Source organism: Anolis carolinensis, chromosome 3, assembly GCF_035594765.1.
Source record: "Anolis carolinensis isolate JA03-04 chromosome 3, rAnoCar3.1.pri, whole genome shotgun sequence".
Classification (NCBI taxonomy): domain Eukaryota; kingdom Metazoa; phylum Chordata; class Lepidosauria; order Squamata; family Dactyloidae; genus Anolis; species Anolis carolinensis.
The window spans coordinates 161,746,196-161,764,465 of NC_085843.1; the positions used below are offsets into that span (position 1 = coordinate 161,746,196).

General features: G+C 40.9%; 1 protein-coding gene across 2 annotated transcripts in view; it reads right to left on the bottom strand.

Moving 5' to 3' along the window:
- The window catches only part of fhip2a (FHF complex subunit HOOK interacting protein 2A), a 67,025-nt gene extending 57,667 nt beyond the window's left edge, over positions 1-9,358 (bottom strand). For both annotated transcript variants that reach the window (XM_003223486.4, XM_016995099.2), the window contains exon 1: positions 8,825-9,358. In XM_003223486.4, the coding sequence (XP_003223534.2) occupies positions 8,825-9,343 (519 nt within the window). In that variant the 5' untranslated portion in view covers positions 9,344-9,358. The remainder of the gene's footprint in view (positions 1-8,824) is intronic.
- Positions 9,359-18,270: the final 8,912 nt, after the last annotated feature.

Below are 18,270 nucleotides of genomic sequence, written 5' to 3' on the forward strand. Positions count from 1 at the left end.
TCGGGGAAACACGGTATACATATATATGATTATCTAGATATCTGATTTTAAGAACCTGGAGACTGTATCTCTGAAATGGGCCACTGCTTTATGAACACCTAAACTCATTGATTTTGATGCATGAGGACTGGCTAGGGCAGTTTCTTTTTTGCTTATTCAGACTCATAACTCTTCAAACTAACAAATTTAGAGATGTGACAGCACTCAGCTTTCATCCTATTTAGATCTAGAAGAAATAAAATGTGCAAATCCATTCAGAAAGGTACATTATTACGAGTATTTGATTACTGGGAAAACAACTTTCAGTATAAACTGGAGTCAGATTTCAAGTTGTTTGTGACTTATGGTGACCCTAAAACATACCTATCATGAAATTTTCTTGGCAAACGTTGCCTTGGTCTCCCTCTGAAGCCCAAAGAGTACAGCTTGCTCAAGGTCACACAGTGGGTTTTCCTAGCTTAGGTTTCAATCACAGTGTGTTTAGTGATTTAAGTTGTTTAGCAGCTTTGAGTCTCTTTCTGGAAACATAAAGCCGGGTATAAATAATTATAATAATAACAGTATGCTATGGCCTGTTTTATATGTATCCCCAACTTCATTTTTAGAAATTGAGCTAAGAGTGCTGGAGGAGACTCAAGCTAATGTGATGATTTGACCTATAAAACTAAACAATGCTATCAGAGTTCAAATTTCTACTCATTCATAGTTACCTACTGGGTGACCTTAGGCAAGTCACGCTCTCGCAGCCTCAGAGGAAGGCAAGGAGAAAGCTCCTCTGAACCAATCTCACCAAAACAATCCTGTGATAGGACCAGCATCACCATAAGTCAGAAATACTTTGAAGGCACAGCCGCAACAAAACATGACTTCAGTAGGATTATGAAACTTTTTTACATTAAACAAACTGAAGGAGACACCAAAGCAATATTTGCTTTTGAGCAATATCCAGAAATAAAGCCTGACTATCAGACTAGGACTCTGAAAGATTAATGAATATCCACTGGGTAATATTGAGCAACTCATGTTCTGTCCCACCTAAAAGGAAAGTAACAGCAAACCTCCTCTGAATCAGTCCTGACAAGAGACCCCTATGGTAGGCTTGCCTTACTGGAGTCATCTTGAAGGGACATAAAAACAACAGCAGGAGAAATCTAGAATAATATATGAAATCAATAGCAGAAATAAACGGTGGCCTTACCACTGAAGATCGTAGAGATATGATAATAATTAAATTATGTAGCAAATCTACTTCATGGAGTCCAACTAATAAACACATGATTTTTTTTACTTTTATGTAAATAACATGAAATAAGATATTTATTCAATATACTGTGAACAAATTCTAACTAATGATGTAGTTATTCCCAGCCATCTGACAAATGTACCTGCTGTTTATATATTTGCTACATACCGTGTTTCCCCGAAAATAAGACAGTGTCTTATATTAATTTTTGCTCACAAAGATGTGCTAGGTCTTATTTTCAGAGGATGTCTTATTTTTCCATGAAGAAGAATTCACATTTATTGTTGAACAAAAAAATGAACATTTATTATATACTGTACAGTAGTTGTCATCACAAACCAGCATAACGCGACAAACTGAATCCTATCAAGAATTTCTTGTTACTACCATTATTTCCATGTACAACTGGTATGTACATTTACCAATCCTGTCTTCTGTTTGGCAAGAGCTGGGCATGCTTCTAAACAAAAACTTGGCTAGGACTTACTTTCGGGGAAGGACTTATATTTAGCAATTCAGCAAAACTTCTACTAGGTCTTATTTTTCGGGGATGTCTTATTTTCGGGGAAACAGGGTACATATGCATATATATATGAAGCCAGCATACTTTACAAAGCAACATGTAAAGCAATCCATTGGAAGTCTGAATCAGAAATTCTGATGGTAAGGAATTAATATGGTGAGAGGCTATACAAATTATGTTCTTACAACTTTTTATTTAATGAAAGGCTTCTCTTCAAAAATATTGCTGGGAAACCACAAGACTATTCTGTATTGAGTGAGCCATTCAAATTTTGTCAGGGAAAATGATAAATTTGGAGGCTTCACTTTGTAGTCATATTATGCAAGAAGCTATTAAAGTACATTAAAGGGCATTGCAATTATGTGAAGGCAAGGCATACTTTGTACAAACCTATCATCAACCTTTGGAATGCTTTGCCACTAGTCACAGAATATGTTGGGATAACCTGACTGCCTTATGGAAGGTAAACGAGTAACTGCAATGAACTTTCACCAAGAGTAAAAAAAATGTGCTGCTATATGAAGTATATCAAAATATCTCATTATATAGGTATGAACTGTTAACATGTTTTGACGGGCTTCTGATATTGCTAACTTAATGCTTAAATGGCACAGTTACCAACATGCACTGCCACCTGATGATGAAATGTAAACTTTCACCTGAAAGCTTCTAATAATGGGGATGCTAATTTAAGCCACCAAAGCGGAACTACCCCTCAAAGTGGAAATGTTTCTCTACTTTTTGCATATTTTGTTGGTGTGGGAAAGGATTCTTCTATACATTTGTGGATGTGCATGAAGCTCTTCCATCTGAAGAAAGGCTTGAACCCAATTAAACAACCAAGTTCTCTCTTGCATGAAGGAGCTCTATATAAGTAAGTCAATATGTTTCTGTATTGTGTTTCTACTCCTGTCAAACGTGTCACTGGTGGAAAACCATTTCTGCAGCAGACAGACGCCATGATTGTGGAATTTATCAGGGGTAACTTCTGTTTTCTTTCAGAGTGGCATGTATATTTTCTTTTATTCTTTTGTGTTATTCTTTAAATTTTTATATGTTTATCATACATAGATCTCAGTTCTTGAAATCTGTGACACCTAGCCAATGAACACCAGACTCATTGTTGGTAGTGTTTGCCTTCAAGTCATTTATGACTTATGGTAACCCTAAGGTGACCCTATCATGTGGCAGGATTTGTTCAGATGGGATTTGCCACTGCCTTCTTCTGAGGCTATGACTTGTCCAAGGTCACCTAGTGGGTTTCCATGGCCAAGGTGGGATTTGAACCCAGGTCTCCAATGTCCAAACCACTAAGCCATGCTGGTTCTCCACAAGACTAGATATCCTCCATTAAAAACACATGTATACTTAGAAGTAACTCCTATTGCTCTGATGAAAAATAGAAGCCTTTCAACCTGCTGCTCTCCAGAGGTTTCAAACCACAACTTCCAAAGTTCTATCAGACATGCTGCTTTGGGTTTATGGGAATTATATTTTGTATAAGTATCTGAGAACAAATGGCTGGAAAAGTATAGTTAAGTGTACAAGATTACAGAATATGGCATCCTGGTAAATTAGACTTTAAAGTTGCTGGTATTAAAAAAATTAACTGTCTGTTTTTTCTCACAAGTGTTCTGTAGAAGACAGGTGAAGCATTTCATCCTACTTTTATCAGGTCCTAATGACAGGGAAATCTGTCTGGTAAAATATTTTTCAAGCTTAGCGCTCCCTGCCTCCTGTACCAGCTTGCTTGGCTCGTATGTTAAAAGTAGAGGAAAGGTGATTCTATCTCTGCACACAGCAAAAAAACAAAAAAAACCCCTCAAAAACAACAGAGATGGCCCAAGATTTTTTTTTACTGCATGAAAAAGAGCAACACATAAAAATTGCTTGCCCCAACCCTGCTAACCAAATTACATAGCCCCTAAAACCAGCCAACGTATTTTGGTACCAAAGACAGAAAATCGCACAACTTTCTTCCTTCTTGCAGCAAAAATACTACAGCAATAAACTAATTGGGTTAGAATTTGCTGCCCTTTCATGACACTCAAAATCTATAACCTGAGGCAGTTGCCTCAAAGTAGAATTGACCCCTACAGATAGACCAGTAGTGAAGGGACCAAGCTATGTGTACCATATCATCACTTGCTTGAAGCCATGGAAAAGTGAAATTATAGCACTACAGTTGTGTAGTGTGAAAGCATCCAAGCTTTCTTCAATAGATAACTGATAGCCAATTTTATCTATACCTTTAAAGGGCCACTTGCTTGAGTGAGAGTCCTTCCAATGCAGAACAGCCTCTGGCCTAAGGAGGCATGTCTTTGAAAACTAGAGTTCCCCCCTTTTCACTTTAGGAGGGTTTCTCACTTTGGCAAAATACAGCTTTTGAAAAGCCATATTTATTGTAGGGGAACATTTGTTATTGTCTGTAAGGCAGCCAGAAGAGATTCCCCAGAGAGACCTTTTTCCTGCTAATTGTTCTTTTGGCACTAAGCAAATACCTTTCTATTGTGTACATCTGTGTTGCATTTATATTATTTATATACACACACACATATACAGTGTATCTCGCTGCCCAAAAAGGATACAGCTACTATAGCTATGGCGATTATTTGAAGACTACGTAAATACATTATAATAATGATTTAATCAGAATCACAAATTTCATCTTACGTTACGATTTTATGCAAGGTGTCCAAATTGTCCCTGAGCAATCATGTACTCCTTGCATTGTCAAAGCACAGAGTTGCAAAGCTCACTTTAGGTTTGTGTCTAAATACGCTCATATACACATATAGGGTAGGCCAAAAATCACAAAGGGATTTCAATATTTAATAACTCCTTTATTTTTTGTTTAAATTTACAATACCATAGCAAATACAAAACTATTTCCAAAAAGGATATTTTCAGAAAGGTATAATAAAACAGCAGATGACATTGTGACTTTTGGCACACCCTGTATATGTATGTTTATATATTGTTGTACACACACACAGACATATGCATACATGTGTATATATTTGTGGTATTTATATCACACACACACATATATGTATATATCTGTGTATATAACTCTTGCATGTTATACATGCATATATATATGTGTATATGTAGTATATTTGTTGTACTTTCATATTGCATATATTTTCTGTATTTATTTATTTCATATGTAAATACAGAAACATGCATACATATATACATATATGTGTATCTATATAAGTACCAGAAATATATACACAAATATGTATGCACACAGACATATATATGTATATATGTCTGTGTTTACATGTACACATGAAATAAATACAACAAATATATACATATACAAATACTTGTATACATAATATAAATGCAACATATATACATACTATATTCATATACGTGTGTATATAATATAATATACAACATAAATACATACAACACACACACATATATATGTGTGTGTGTGTATGTATAATATTTGGAAGAACTTCCTGACTGTACGAGCTGTTCAAGAGTGGAACTCTCTGCCTCTGAGTATGGTGGAGGCTCCTTCCTTGGAAACTTAAAACAGAGGCTGGATGGCTATGTGTCAGGGATACTTTGTGCTTTTCCTGCACAGCAAGGGGCTGAACTAGATGGTCCATGTGGTCTCTTCCATGTCTATGATTCTATGATATATGTGTATATAATATAAATGCAACACAGACATAAACAGTATTTCTCTCTGTGTATATAATATAAATGCAACACAGATATACACAATATGTACACAAATTATATGTATATATAATATAAATGCAACATATATAGACACTATATATACACACTATATAGACACTATATATATATATATATATATATATATATATATATATAAAACTGCACTTCTATACCGCTTTTCTCAGCCCTGGGGGCCTCAATGCAGTTTACAACCTAATAAATGGCAAAATTCAATGCCTCACATATGTATAAAAATGTATCACATATATAAATCATGTGCAAATATACATATCTGTGTAATGCAACACAAATATTTATAATTCACACATACACATACACATAATATAAATGCAACATATATGTACACAGCACACACACATATGGGTATGTTATATAAATCACACATTGGTGTATATAATATAAATGCAACACAGATATACACAATACATACACACATATGCATGTGTATCTATATATATAAAATGATAAAGTTGTTTGCGCAGTGACTATAACAACAAAACTAAACATCCCAGAAATACGAAATTTGGCAACACAATGCAAAAGGCTTGCCTCCAGGTTACAACAACACAACCACACCACAAAACCACAACCCAGACCCACAAAACTCACAACAACGCATCATGCGATAACAACACAACTAAACGCCCCAGAAATACAAAACTTGGCAACACAATGCAAAAGCCTTGGCTCCCAGTTGTAACAACACAACCACACCACAAAAACACACAGGACCCACAAAACTCACAACAACGCATCGTGACTATGACAACACAACTAAACGCCCCGTAAATACAAAACTTGGCAACACAACGCAAAAGCCTTCCCTCCAGGTTGTAACAACACAACCACACCAAAAAACCACAATTCGGACCCATAAAACTCACAACAATGCATCGTGACTATAACAACACAACTAAACGCCCCAGAAATACGAAACTTGGCACACAACTAAACGCCCCAGAAATATAAAACTTAGCAACACAACGCAAAAGCCTTGCCTCCCGGTTGTAACAACACAACCACACCACAAAACTACAATCCGGATCCACAAAACTCACAACAATGCATCGTGACTATAACAACACAACTAAACGTCCCAGAAATACGAAACTTGGCACACAACTAAACGCCCCAGAAATATAAAACTTGACAACACAATGCAAAAACCTTGCCTCCCGGTTGTAACAACACAACCACACCACAAAACCACAATCCGGACCCACAAAACTCACAACAATGCATTGTGACTATAACAACACAACTAAACGCCCCAGAAATACAAAACTTGGCACACAACTAAATGCCCCAGAAATACAAAACTTGACAACACAACACAAAAGCCTTTTCTCCCGGTTGTAACAACACAACTACACCACAAAACCACAATCCGGACCCACAAAACTCACAATAACGCATCGTGACTATAACACAACAAAACGCTCCAGAAATACAAAATTTGACAACACAACGCAAAAGCCTTGCCTCCCAGTTGTAAGAACACAACCACAACACAAAACCACAATCTGGACCCACAAAACTCACAACAACGCATCATGACTATAACAACACAACTAAACGCCCCAGAAATACAAAACTTGGCAAAACAATGCAAAAGCCTTGCCTCCCGGTTGTAACAACACAACCACACCACAAAACCACACCGGACCCACAAAACTCACAACAACGCATCATGACTATAACAACACAACTAAACGCCCCAGAAATACGAAACTGGGCAACACAACACAAAAGCATTCATTCCCGATTGTAACAACACAACCACACCACAAAACCACAATCCGGACCCACAAAACTCACAACAATGCATCGTGACTATAACAACACAACTAAACGCCCCAGAAATACAAAACTTGACACACAACTAAACGACCCAGAAATACAAAACTTCGCAACACAACACAAAAGCCTTGCCTCTCAGTTATAACAACACAATCACACCACAAAACCACAATCCAGACCCACAAAACTCACAACAACGCATTGTGACTAAAACAAATACAACATTTGACAACACAACTCATCCACCTCCCCAATCCCTACATTCACACTTGGCCTCCAAAAAAACAATTACAATAATAACAACGACAACAACAACAACAATAAGAATCAACACCATCACAGGCAAGAAAGAGCCAGGCACTGAGGCTGAGAGGCCAGTCAGTGCTACACTGGGCCTCCAAAAAACAATACAGTAGCATCTAACTTATCCAACCTTCATAATCACTACAACAACAATAATAATAAACACCTACACAGACAAAACAAAAAAAAGACTATTGTACCACAATAAAAATATAAACCGCACTCAGCAGAATCAGACATTACAATTAACAACAAACCAAAGACAACAGGGATCTCAAGCAATTATCAATCAACACAAAAATTGAAGAAGGTAACAGACTTCAAATACTACTACTAATGTGAGTATAAAGAAGGGTGGAGGTCACAGCATCAATACAACCTAATGTAGACTGACCAACACCACCAGACTAAGCCACAGCAACGCGTGGCCGGGCACAGCTAGTATAATATAAATGAAACACAAATATACACTATATATGTGTGTGTGTATACAATATAAAAAGTAAAGGTTTTCCCCTGACGTTAAGTCCAGTCGTGACCGACTCTGGGGGTTGGTGCTCATCTCCATTTCTAAGCCGAAGAGCCGGCGTTGTCCGTAGACACCTCCAAGGTCATGTGGCTGGCATGACTGCATGGAGCACCGTTACCTTTCCGCCAGACCTATTGATCTACTCACATTTGCATGTTTTCGAACTACTAGGTTGGCAGGAGCTGGGGCTAACAGCGGGCGCTCATTCCGCTCCCTGGGTTTGAACCTGGCACCTTTTGGTCCGCAAGTTCAGCTGCTCAGCGCTTTAACACACAAATCCAACATATATACACACATACACATACATGTATGCGAATATAATATAAATGCAACACACAACAACACACATTGGTGTATATAATATAAAGGCCACATAGATATACAAAATACACACACACACGTCTGTGTATATAATATAAATGCCACACAGATATATACAATATATACATATGTATATACCGAAGCAATAAATACAGCAAATAAATACACAAACATTGATTGTGTTTATTTCGTGAATATACACATGTGAAAATAAGCACAACCAATGACAAGGTAATGGAAAGCTCTGGGGAGAAAACAGGCCTGGCCCCGGAGATTGGGGTTCAGGGTGGCAAAGGGAAGACGAGCGACATGCCTTTCCCAGCGAGTCCCCTTCCCCGCGCTAGGCCCGAGCGGATCCCCGGCCTCGGTTAGGGGCCCTTACCGCCTCAACTGCGTGCTGCAGGATGGAGGTAAACTTGGAGAACATCCTGTCCCTGGACTGGAGCAGACGTTGCCGGGAGGCCCTGGAGAGCTCCTCGATGCGCCGCCGCCTCGGCCGCTCGGGCTCCAGGGTGAGGGCTGCATGCGCGGGCGCCGGGCCTCTCTCGGTTGCCTCTCTCTCCGCCTCAGCCTCGTAGGACGAGAGAAGACAGAGAGATAGGGAGACACCGTGGCACTCGCGGCCTACGGCTCCCTCCCCGCCTCCCTCCCTCCCTCCTTCCTTCCCTCCCGGAAGCCCAGCTCCCTCCCCGCCCGGTCCAGCCTCCAGGGCCCGCGCAGAGGCCGAGGAAGCTGGCCTCGGGGCAACGAGAGGCGCGGGGAAAGGGAGGCTCCGCCGGCCGCAGTAGGCCCATGCTGCACTTGGAGAGGCAGAGATCCAGGGAAAGGACAAGGAGGTCCTCAAACGGGAGACACTGTTGCTACAACACGGCCATACAGCCCTGAAACCACACAAAAACATTGTAAACAGAGGGCCTTTTCCACACAGTTATCTCAGGCTCCCTCCACACAGCTGTATAAAATCCAACATTTTCTGCTTTGAACATGGCAGTGTGGATTCAGATAACCCAGTTCAAAGCAGATATTGTGGATTCTCTGCCTTCATATTTTTTGTCATGGTTTGCAAAGATACCATATGTGTGTTAACTGGAAAATCAATTGGCTGAGTTTGCAAGGACCTGGAAATTGGATTGCAACTGTTGCCGTCCTGCTGCTGGAGACCCAGTTTGAACAGGTTTCTGACTCTGTGTGAGGGAGTCTTCTGAATACTGGCTGAAAAGAAAATGGCTCTGTACTTAGAGAGGCCTGACTATTTCTGAGGCCTTGTTTGGTGCTGATCTTCACTGAAGTAGATTTATGGACTAAGGAAGGACTGCTTATGACTGCTGATTTCGGTAAGTAATCAGAGGGACTATTGTAAATTCCATTATTCTGTTGATATCTTGGATTCAGTAAAAGTTATAATATTAATAATAATAATAATAATTTTATTTTTGTATGCCGCCTCCACCTCCCCAATGGGGACTCGGAATGGCTCACACATGAGGAAGCCCAATGTTGCTGCTCAGTCGTTTAGTCGTCTCCGACTCTTTGTGACCGCATGGACCAGCCCACGCCAGAGCTCCCTGTCGGCCGTCACTGCCCCCAGTTCCTTCAAGGTCATCCCAGTCACTTCAAGGATACCGTCAATCCGTCTTGCCCTTGGTCGGCCTCTCTTTCTTTTTCCTTCCATTTTCCCCAGCATCGTGATCTTTTCCACGCTTTCCTGTCTCCTCATGATGTGGCCAAAATACTTCAACTTTGCCTCTAATATCCTTCCCTCCAGTGAGCAGCCCGGCATTATTTCCTGGAGGAAGGACTGGTTGGATCTTCTTGCGGTCCAAGGCACTCTCAGTACAATCATATAATATCATAAAATCAACAGTTAAGACATCAATGCATTTAAAAAACAAATTAACAAGTCATGATTTAAAATAGACATAATTAAAATATTAAACAATCATCCGAGGCGTTAAAAGGTCCAATATAGGACAACAGTCTGGGCGACAGTCAAACTGATGAAGGGAATGTCTATTACAGAATAGAACACAGCTTTAATCCCCCCCTTTAAATGAATTGTGAATGTCCGAAGATCTGAAGATACCCAGGAGACTCATCAACCCCATATTTTTAGTTATATTGTCTTTTTAACCCTTAATAAAAGTTTGTCCTTAGCTTTTGCTTCTCAGTCTTCTTTTCACTCTCCTGTGCTTCTTTTCCCTCATTTCCGCATTTCTCAGGCAAGTGGCCCAACAGCCCTCAGCAGCCCCCGGGAAAGGGCTCACTCCTCACCCCTCCCCCACACAAGTCACCCCTTAGTCGCCCCAAGCACTCCCACAACCTTCCAACACTCAGCGGGACACCAAGGTCCCCAAAAACACCAGATTCTGCTTTTTCCATTCACTTCAATTGGTGCTTGTCCTCAATTGTCCAACCTTTCACCTACTAACACAGAGACTGTGTTTGCCTTGCCCACGGATAACAAGACCAGTTGTTTGTCCCCGGTATCCACAGATTGCCCATTCTTCCTCCTTGCCCCTTGAACACTCCCACCTCTCTAGGTGTCCCATTTCACCCAGGAGCCTCCGTATTCGCTGATCTCTACATTTCTCCTTTTGCTTGGCTATTCCTCTCAACAACATTCTCATGCATACAGCCTACCACAGATCCCATAATCCATGTGTAGGCTATCCTCCATAGATACTGAAACCCGCTTGGGTTTCTCCTTTTGCTTTTCCTTCACTGTGTGTCTCAGGAAACCCATTCCCTGAGTTCCCCCACTAGCCTTCCCCTTTTCATATTTTATGTCTTTTTATATACTTTTATATACTTTATGTAGATGGAGCCTCCGGTGGCCTAGAGGATAAAAGCCTTGTGACTCGAAGGTTGGGTTGCTGACCTGAAGGCTGCCAGGTTCGAATCCCACCCGGGGAGAGCGCGGGTGAGCTCCCTCTATCAGCTCCAGCTCCATGCGGGGACATCAGAGAAGCCTCCCACAAGGATGGTAAAACATCAAAACATCCGGCCGTCCCCTGGGCAATATCCTTGCAGATGGTCAATTCTCTCACTCCAGAAGCAACTCCGGTTGCTCCTGACACACACACACACACACACACACACACACATATATATACACACACACACACACTTTATGTGTCCATTTTACAGTTTAGCCTTCTCCCCCATGGGTACCCCAGGTCTCTGTTAGCAGGGTCCCCCTTTGATGTTCATGTCCCCCTGCGTATGTGTCCCCAAGCCCCCATGGATACCAGCTCTCTGTGGAATCAGGTCTCCCGTTATCAATGGTATCCTTTTGTGTGTGTTTAATTGATCTTTCTATATTACTACAAAACTGAATAAGAGCCACAGCTTTAAAAGCCCATGCCATTCTGGGTGTTGTAGCTTGGTGTTGTTGTTCAGTCTGATGATGAAGGGGGGTTTGGATTTGCACAGTCTGAAACTGAGAATGTTAGACAGTCTGAGCAGCCAGAGATTATGAGAAGGCCTCAGGCAGGCAGCCAAGATGAGCTAGCAGAGATAACAGAGGCTTCAGATCAGAATTACCTTTCCCAGATCTCAGAACGGGAGGAGGGCAGGGGAAGCCAACAACATCCAGATGGTTCTGAAAGTAATAATGAAGAAGTCCAGTTAGACAGCGAAACAAGGGTGAGTCTGAGAACGAAACTCCCTAGACGTTCGCTATGGATTGCTGCCAAAAGGCTTGGAACCCAAGGTCAAAGGAATGCCTTCATGTCTTGTAAGAATGGGTAAATAAGGGGAAATGGGACACATTTCAGATCAAGCAACTTTGCTTTCAGAGGAAGATCTCCTGCTTTGTTCCTGTCTTGATTCAAGTGTTGCCTATGGTTCCTGTTTTCAAGTCTCAAGTCTTGGTTCAAATGTTACCTATGGTTTCTTGGGAAAGTATTTTTGCTTTCATGCTTCTGTTTATATCATGTACTTTGGATTTTGCTTTGATGTTTTAAGCCTTGTCTTTTAAGGATTTACTTGCTGTTTTTGGGACATTGAACTCTATTTGGATTACTGCATTTACATTTGGATTACTGCATTTCCTTATTGTTTTTGCCTTCCTTTTTGTTACCTTTTTATCAATAAACTGTTTATATCAAGTCTGTCTCAGTGGTGTGTGTTGCGAGCAAGATGAACCCTTGCTGGGGTGCAACACTTGGTGACACACCAGCACTCTTTGTTTGACAGGACTTATAAAATTATAACTCCCATTATCCCCTAGCATGGAGCTAGAGGAGTTAAAAGTAGTGTCATGTTAAAGTCTACAGCAAAGGCACATTTAGTGGGCCACAGGCCGAACAGAAGGCAACTGTGTAAGGCAGCAGGGAGAAAGGCCAGTGTGGTCCTCGGGGCCTTGAAGCCCATCTACACAGGCCTGAAAAATTTGGTAGAAAGAGGGATAAAAGGGAGGATGACAGGGATACACAGGTGCCTAAATGGAAGCTCTAGAAGAAAGCAATTTCTACAAGAACTCTCTCCAACCTTTACTTTGTTCTCATTTCCTATGTATTTCTGAAAGGAAGCAGAGCTTGAAATTACACAGTGGGCAGCAGCATGTGGCAAGCAAGTGACCCAAAAGGGAAAAGGATTTCAAGAGGACAAACCTGGGAGCACCAGGAGTGAGAGTGAGGAGAGACAATGACATCTGCCCTTTGTTATATCTGCATCAGCACTGCAACTTTGGCAAAATACTTATGAGGTGCAGCGCATCTCAGAGCGTCATAAGGGGGAAAATTAAAATAAAAGTTCCATCAGATGTCCCACCATATCTTTTGCACCTCCCTTCAATCCATATTAACAATTTCCCTGGACAGTGTGCAGATTCTCCTTTAGGTACCAGGATTTTAAATCCTACTTCCTCACTCTGGATTAAGCAGCTATCTGGAAGGTCCCTTAGAGGTAAACGAGCTAAACAGAACACACATCTTTAAAAGCCTATGTGATTCTGGGAGTTGTGGTTTGGTGACACACCTACTCACTTTGGCAGGAGGTGCTAAAGAAATTATAAACCTACAATTCCCAGGATTCCATAGCATTGAGCCATGGCAGGTAAAGTGGGCTCAAGCTGTATTAATTTCAGAGTGTAGAGGCAACCTTAGCGCCCTTCCACACAGCCATATAACCAAGACTATCAAGGCAGATAATCCACAATACCTGTTTTGAACTGGATTAGATAATTAGATAACTGGATGAGTTCATACTGCCATATACTCCAATTCAATGTGGACTTTATACAGCTGTGTGGAAGGGGCCTTAGTAGAACAAAAGCTAACCATGTGATGCAGCGGCTAAAAACTAGTGTGATTCTAGGGTTCTAGGAGTCTATAGTTACAGGCCGGGCTGTGGCGCAGGCTGGATAGCAGCTAGCTGCAACAAATCACTTTGACCAAGAGGTCATGAGTTCGAGGCCAGCCCGTGCCTGCGTCTGTCTCTGTCTCTGTTCTATGTTATGGCATTGAATGTTTGCCTTATATGTGTGCAATGTGATCCGCCCTGAGTCCCCTTCGAGGTGAGAAGGGCGGAATATAAATACTGTAAATAAATAAATAATATAGTTATGAATTAGCAACGAAAATGATTTTATGGTTAGGGGTCACCACAACATGAGGAACTGTATTATGGGATCGTGGCATTAGGAAGGTTGAGAACCACTGCCATAGACACTGCATTTTTTTCTTGCCATGCATGCAAATAATCATTTTCTGTTCAGTGGTGGCTGCCACATTGAAGGGGTGGTAAACCTGGTCTGGGTTTCAGTCTGAACTTGAAGGGACCTATTCAAAGTGGTGAGGCTTTTGGGGGGGGGGGGAATAGAGTTTGGCAGCTCCTGTGAAATTGGTGCTAAAACCCAGAGCGCATCCACTGTTAAAGAGCCAAGACAATTGAAGGCAGAGCAAACATTATTAGCATTAAAGTGAAGCAACCGTTAAATTGTTAATGATATGCTATGGACAGGATCAGAACATTGCTGTGAGACATTGGCGGATTTTGTGCACTGATTTGATTGTAATCAAATTGTACAAATGTTTGATTAATCACATTTTATTGACAGGCAGAAATAAGTGTTTATCAAATTTTCTTCATTAGATTCCCTTTTTTTGTCAGGAACAACTTGAGAAACTGCAAGTCGCTTCTGGTGTGAGAGAAGGATGTTGCCCAGGGGACACCCAGATGTTTCTACCATCCTTGTGGGAGGTTTCTCTCATGTCCCTGCATGGAGCTAGAGCTGATAGAGGAAGCTCATCTGTGCTCTCCCCGGGTTCGATTTGTACTGGCCATCTTCAGGTCAGCAACCCAACCTTCAAGTCATCAGTCCTGCCAGCACAAGGGTTTAACCCACTGTACCACCAAGGACTATCTATAATATGCCTTGCTTTGACACATTGACTTGGGTGCATATACATGTAGAATTAATGTAGCTTGATACCACTTTAAGGGCCAAGGCTCAATGCTATGGAATCCTGGGAGTTGTAGCATGATGAGGCATCAGCCCTCTCCAGCAGAGAAGGCTAAAGACCTGGACTACAACTCCCAGGATTCCATAACATTTAGCCATGGCAGTTAAAGTGGCATCAAGCTACATTAACTCTACATGCCACAAATTACATAATCTCTCAAGCCAGTCACGCATATCTGAATAAACATTCTAAAATTAAACAGATTCAAGGGATAGCTGATGCTTTAATGGCAAGTCACCTCTGTACCACCTTGAGTTATATGACAGAAACAGGGAGGAGTGGATTGAAACGGTTACTTTTTTGGACTATAAGGTCCTGAATCCCCTACCAAGAGGACTAAACAAGTGCCTCTTAGAACCACTGTACTACAGAGTGTTTTAAAAAGATGGACCCAATTTGAAATTGCTGTATTTCTGCAACCATGAACCATCCATGAATACAGTAGAGTTCAGGTTATCTGATGTAAGCGGGTGGGCCGAATGTCGGATAACCAAAACTGTTGGATAATAGGGAGGCCCTATTATCCCTCCCGGCAAGCCAGGTGTTTTTCTAGGCAGCAGCAAGCCTCTCCGGTCGTTGGGTGTTTGCTGGTAGGGAAAAGTCTGTGGTGCCAGGCACCCGCCGGGAAGGGCGAGACGCCGGCGCCGGATAATACAGTGTGTCGGATAATTGGAACTCTACTGTATAACCCTTACAACTAAATACTCATCCATGTTGTTGTTGTTGTTGTTGTTGTTGTTGTTGTTGTTGTTGTTGTTGATAATGATGAATTGCAATCTTGAAAGATGAATTCTGCAAGGATACTGTGATGGAAGATAATGCTGGAGAAAGACATAGACATTTGTTTTATATGTGTTTTCAAAAAGCACTTTACTTAAGTGCAATTAATTCTGTCCTGCTCTTTGCTTGTGACAGATTATGGCCAGCACTGGTTTGTCTGTGGAAGATGCTGCCTTAATGTAGATGGGACTTTCTGATCCTTCCAGTACTGGGATTCAATTATTCTAAATAATGGAAAGGAGAAACCCTGAGGTCAGCATTCATTGTTATGGCTCATCATTCTATGGGGTGCATCTAGAACTCATTCTTGTGATGGAAAGCATCTCATCCACAGGACTCATTACCAGTCTTATAGCTCAGCACACCTATCCAATGGCAAAAAAATGGCATAAATCTCTCTAGTATTGCACTTTCGATTAGAGGAATGGCTTTTGAGTGCAGTGTTCTCAATGAATATTGTATCTTTAGAATCAGCCTAGAATCAGAAGAATGTAAGATTCAGAACTAAGGGTGCACCTATAACAGAGATTTCCAAACTGTGTATTGTGACACACTGGCATGTCAGATGTAGTGTGTAAATATGCCACACAAAGGTAATGAGAAACCTCTGAGACTATGTGAAATAAGTAATAAATGATATAATTTTTAAAACATAAATAAAAGATTTTCATGAGTTATGCAGTGTCCCAATACCTTTCATTATTACAATTTATATACAGTAGAGTCTCACTTATCCAACATAAACGTGCCGGCAGAACGTTGGATAAGCAAATATGTTGCATAATAAGGAGGGATCAAGGAAAAGTCTATTAAACATCAAATTAGGTTATGATTTTACAAATTAAGCACCAAAACATCATGTTATACAACAAATTTGACAGAAAAAATAGTTCAATACGCAGTAATGCTGTGTAGTAATGACTGTATTTATGAATTTAGCACCAAAATATCACGATATATTGAAAACATTGACTACAAAAATGCGTTGGATAATCCAGAATGTTGGATAAGCGAATGTTGGATAAGTGAGACTCTACTGTATGTGTCTGTATCTCTTATAAGGGGTTGGTTTAACCTACAGTTTGCTAGTAAAACTGAAACACTGTGTCATGAAGTGATGATGGAGCCCCTGATGGCATAGTGCCCTTGTGCCAGCAGGACTGATGACTTGAAGGTTGGGTTGACCTGAAGGCTGCCGGTTTGAATTCAACCCAGGGAGAGCACGGATGAGCTCCCTCTATCAGCACCAGCTCTATGCAGGGACATGAGAGAAGCCTCCCACCAGGATGGTAAAAACATCAAATTATCTGGGCGTCCCCTGGGCAACGTCCTTGCAGACGGCCAATTCTCTCACACCAGAAGCAACTTGCAGTTTCTCAAGTCACTTGTGACACAGAAAAAATTGTAGTGTTTAGAACGTGTTGTCGATGGCTTTCACGGCCGGAATCACTGGGTTGTTGTGCATTATTCCGGACAGTATGGCTATGTTCCGGAACATGGCCATACAGCCTGAAAAAATGCACAACAACCCTATGTTTAGAACTTATGTCGCTAACATGAAATTTGGTTTGGAAAGCTCTGGAACAGACAAAGCACAGCCTTTGGGATGTATGCAATTCGCCTCTTAAAAGCTCTTTTGGCATCCTGTGACCCCTCTAGATTCGCTAGACCATCTTTGTATTGTCTCTCCAGGAAGCTTCCATCCTACATTCGGATCTATCTGCAGCACATCTCCAATGAAGCTGGTGCATATTGAGATTCCAGATGCCAATGAGAATGTGTAATATTTCTTCTTAAAGCCTTGCCTGAAATGAATTTGCACCTGCTTGTTGTAGAAAACAAAAGGAGTTTTGACAGCTAGCCAGCTACAATGTCATAGCAACTCAGTGCCCTTCCATACAGCCATACAACCCAGAAAATCAAAGCAGAAAATCCCACAATATCTGCATTTGAACAGGGTTAACTGAGTCCATACTGCCATATATTTCAGTTCAAAGCAGATAATGTAAGCCGCCTTGAGTCTCCTCCAGGGTCGAAAAAAGTGGGGTAAAAATGAATGAATGAATGAATGAATGAATGAATAAAGTGGGATTTTATTAAGCTGTGTGGAAGGGGCCTCGGTAAGGCTGTGAGAGGTCATTTGCAGCCAGTATTGCTTACCATGTTGGAACTGTGAGAAAATGCCAAAATGTTTTCTGCCGAATCTAGATATGCATCTTTATTTTTAACATTTCTAATTCAATGCATCAAACAGTAAACTCGCATAAATAAAACAATAGTGTAGCTGAGGGTGGTTGGATGAGGGTGTTGCTCACCAAATAAGAATTCTGTGCCCTCAAATTAATTTTTGCGCAACTCTTTTGCACAGTAACTTGAGCCAGCAGCGGAACATTTAGAAATAAAGTTTGGGCATCCAGATAAAAGAGCAAACAATAGCTCTATGTGTAAATAATTTCCAGTATCTCACGCTTTGGAATGCTAGAAATTTAGGGATTGAAAAAAAACGTAGTGGTGCATATTTATTTCTAAAGGCAATTGTCTCGTTTTGCTGTCCCCATAATTACACACCAAAATAAAATAA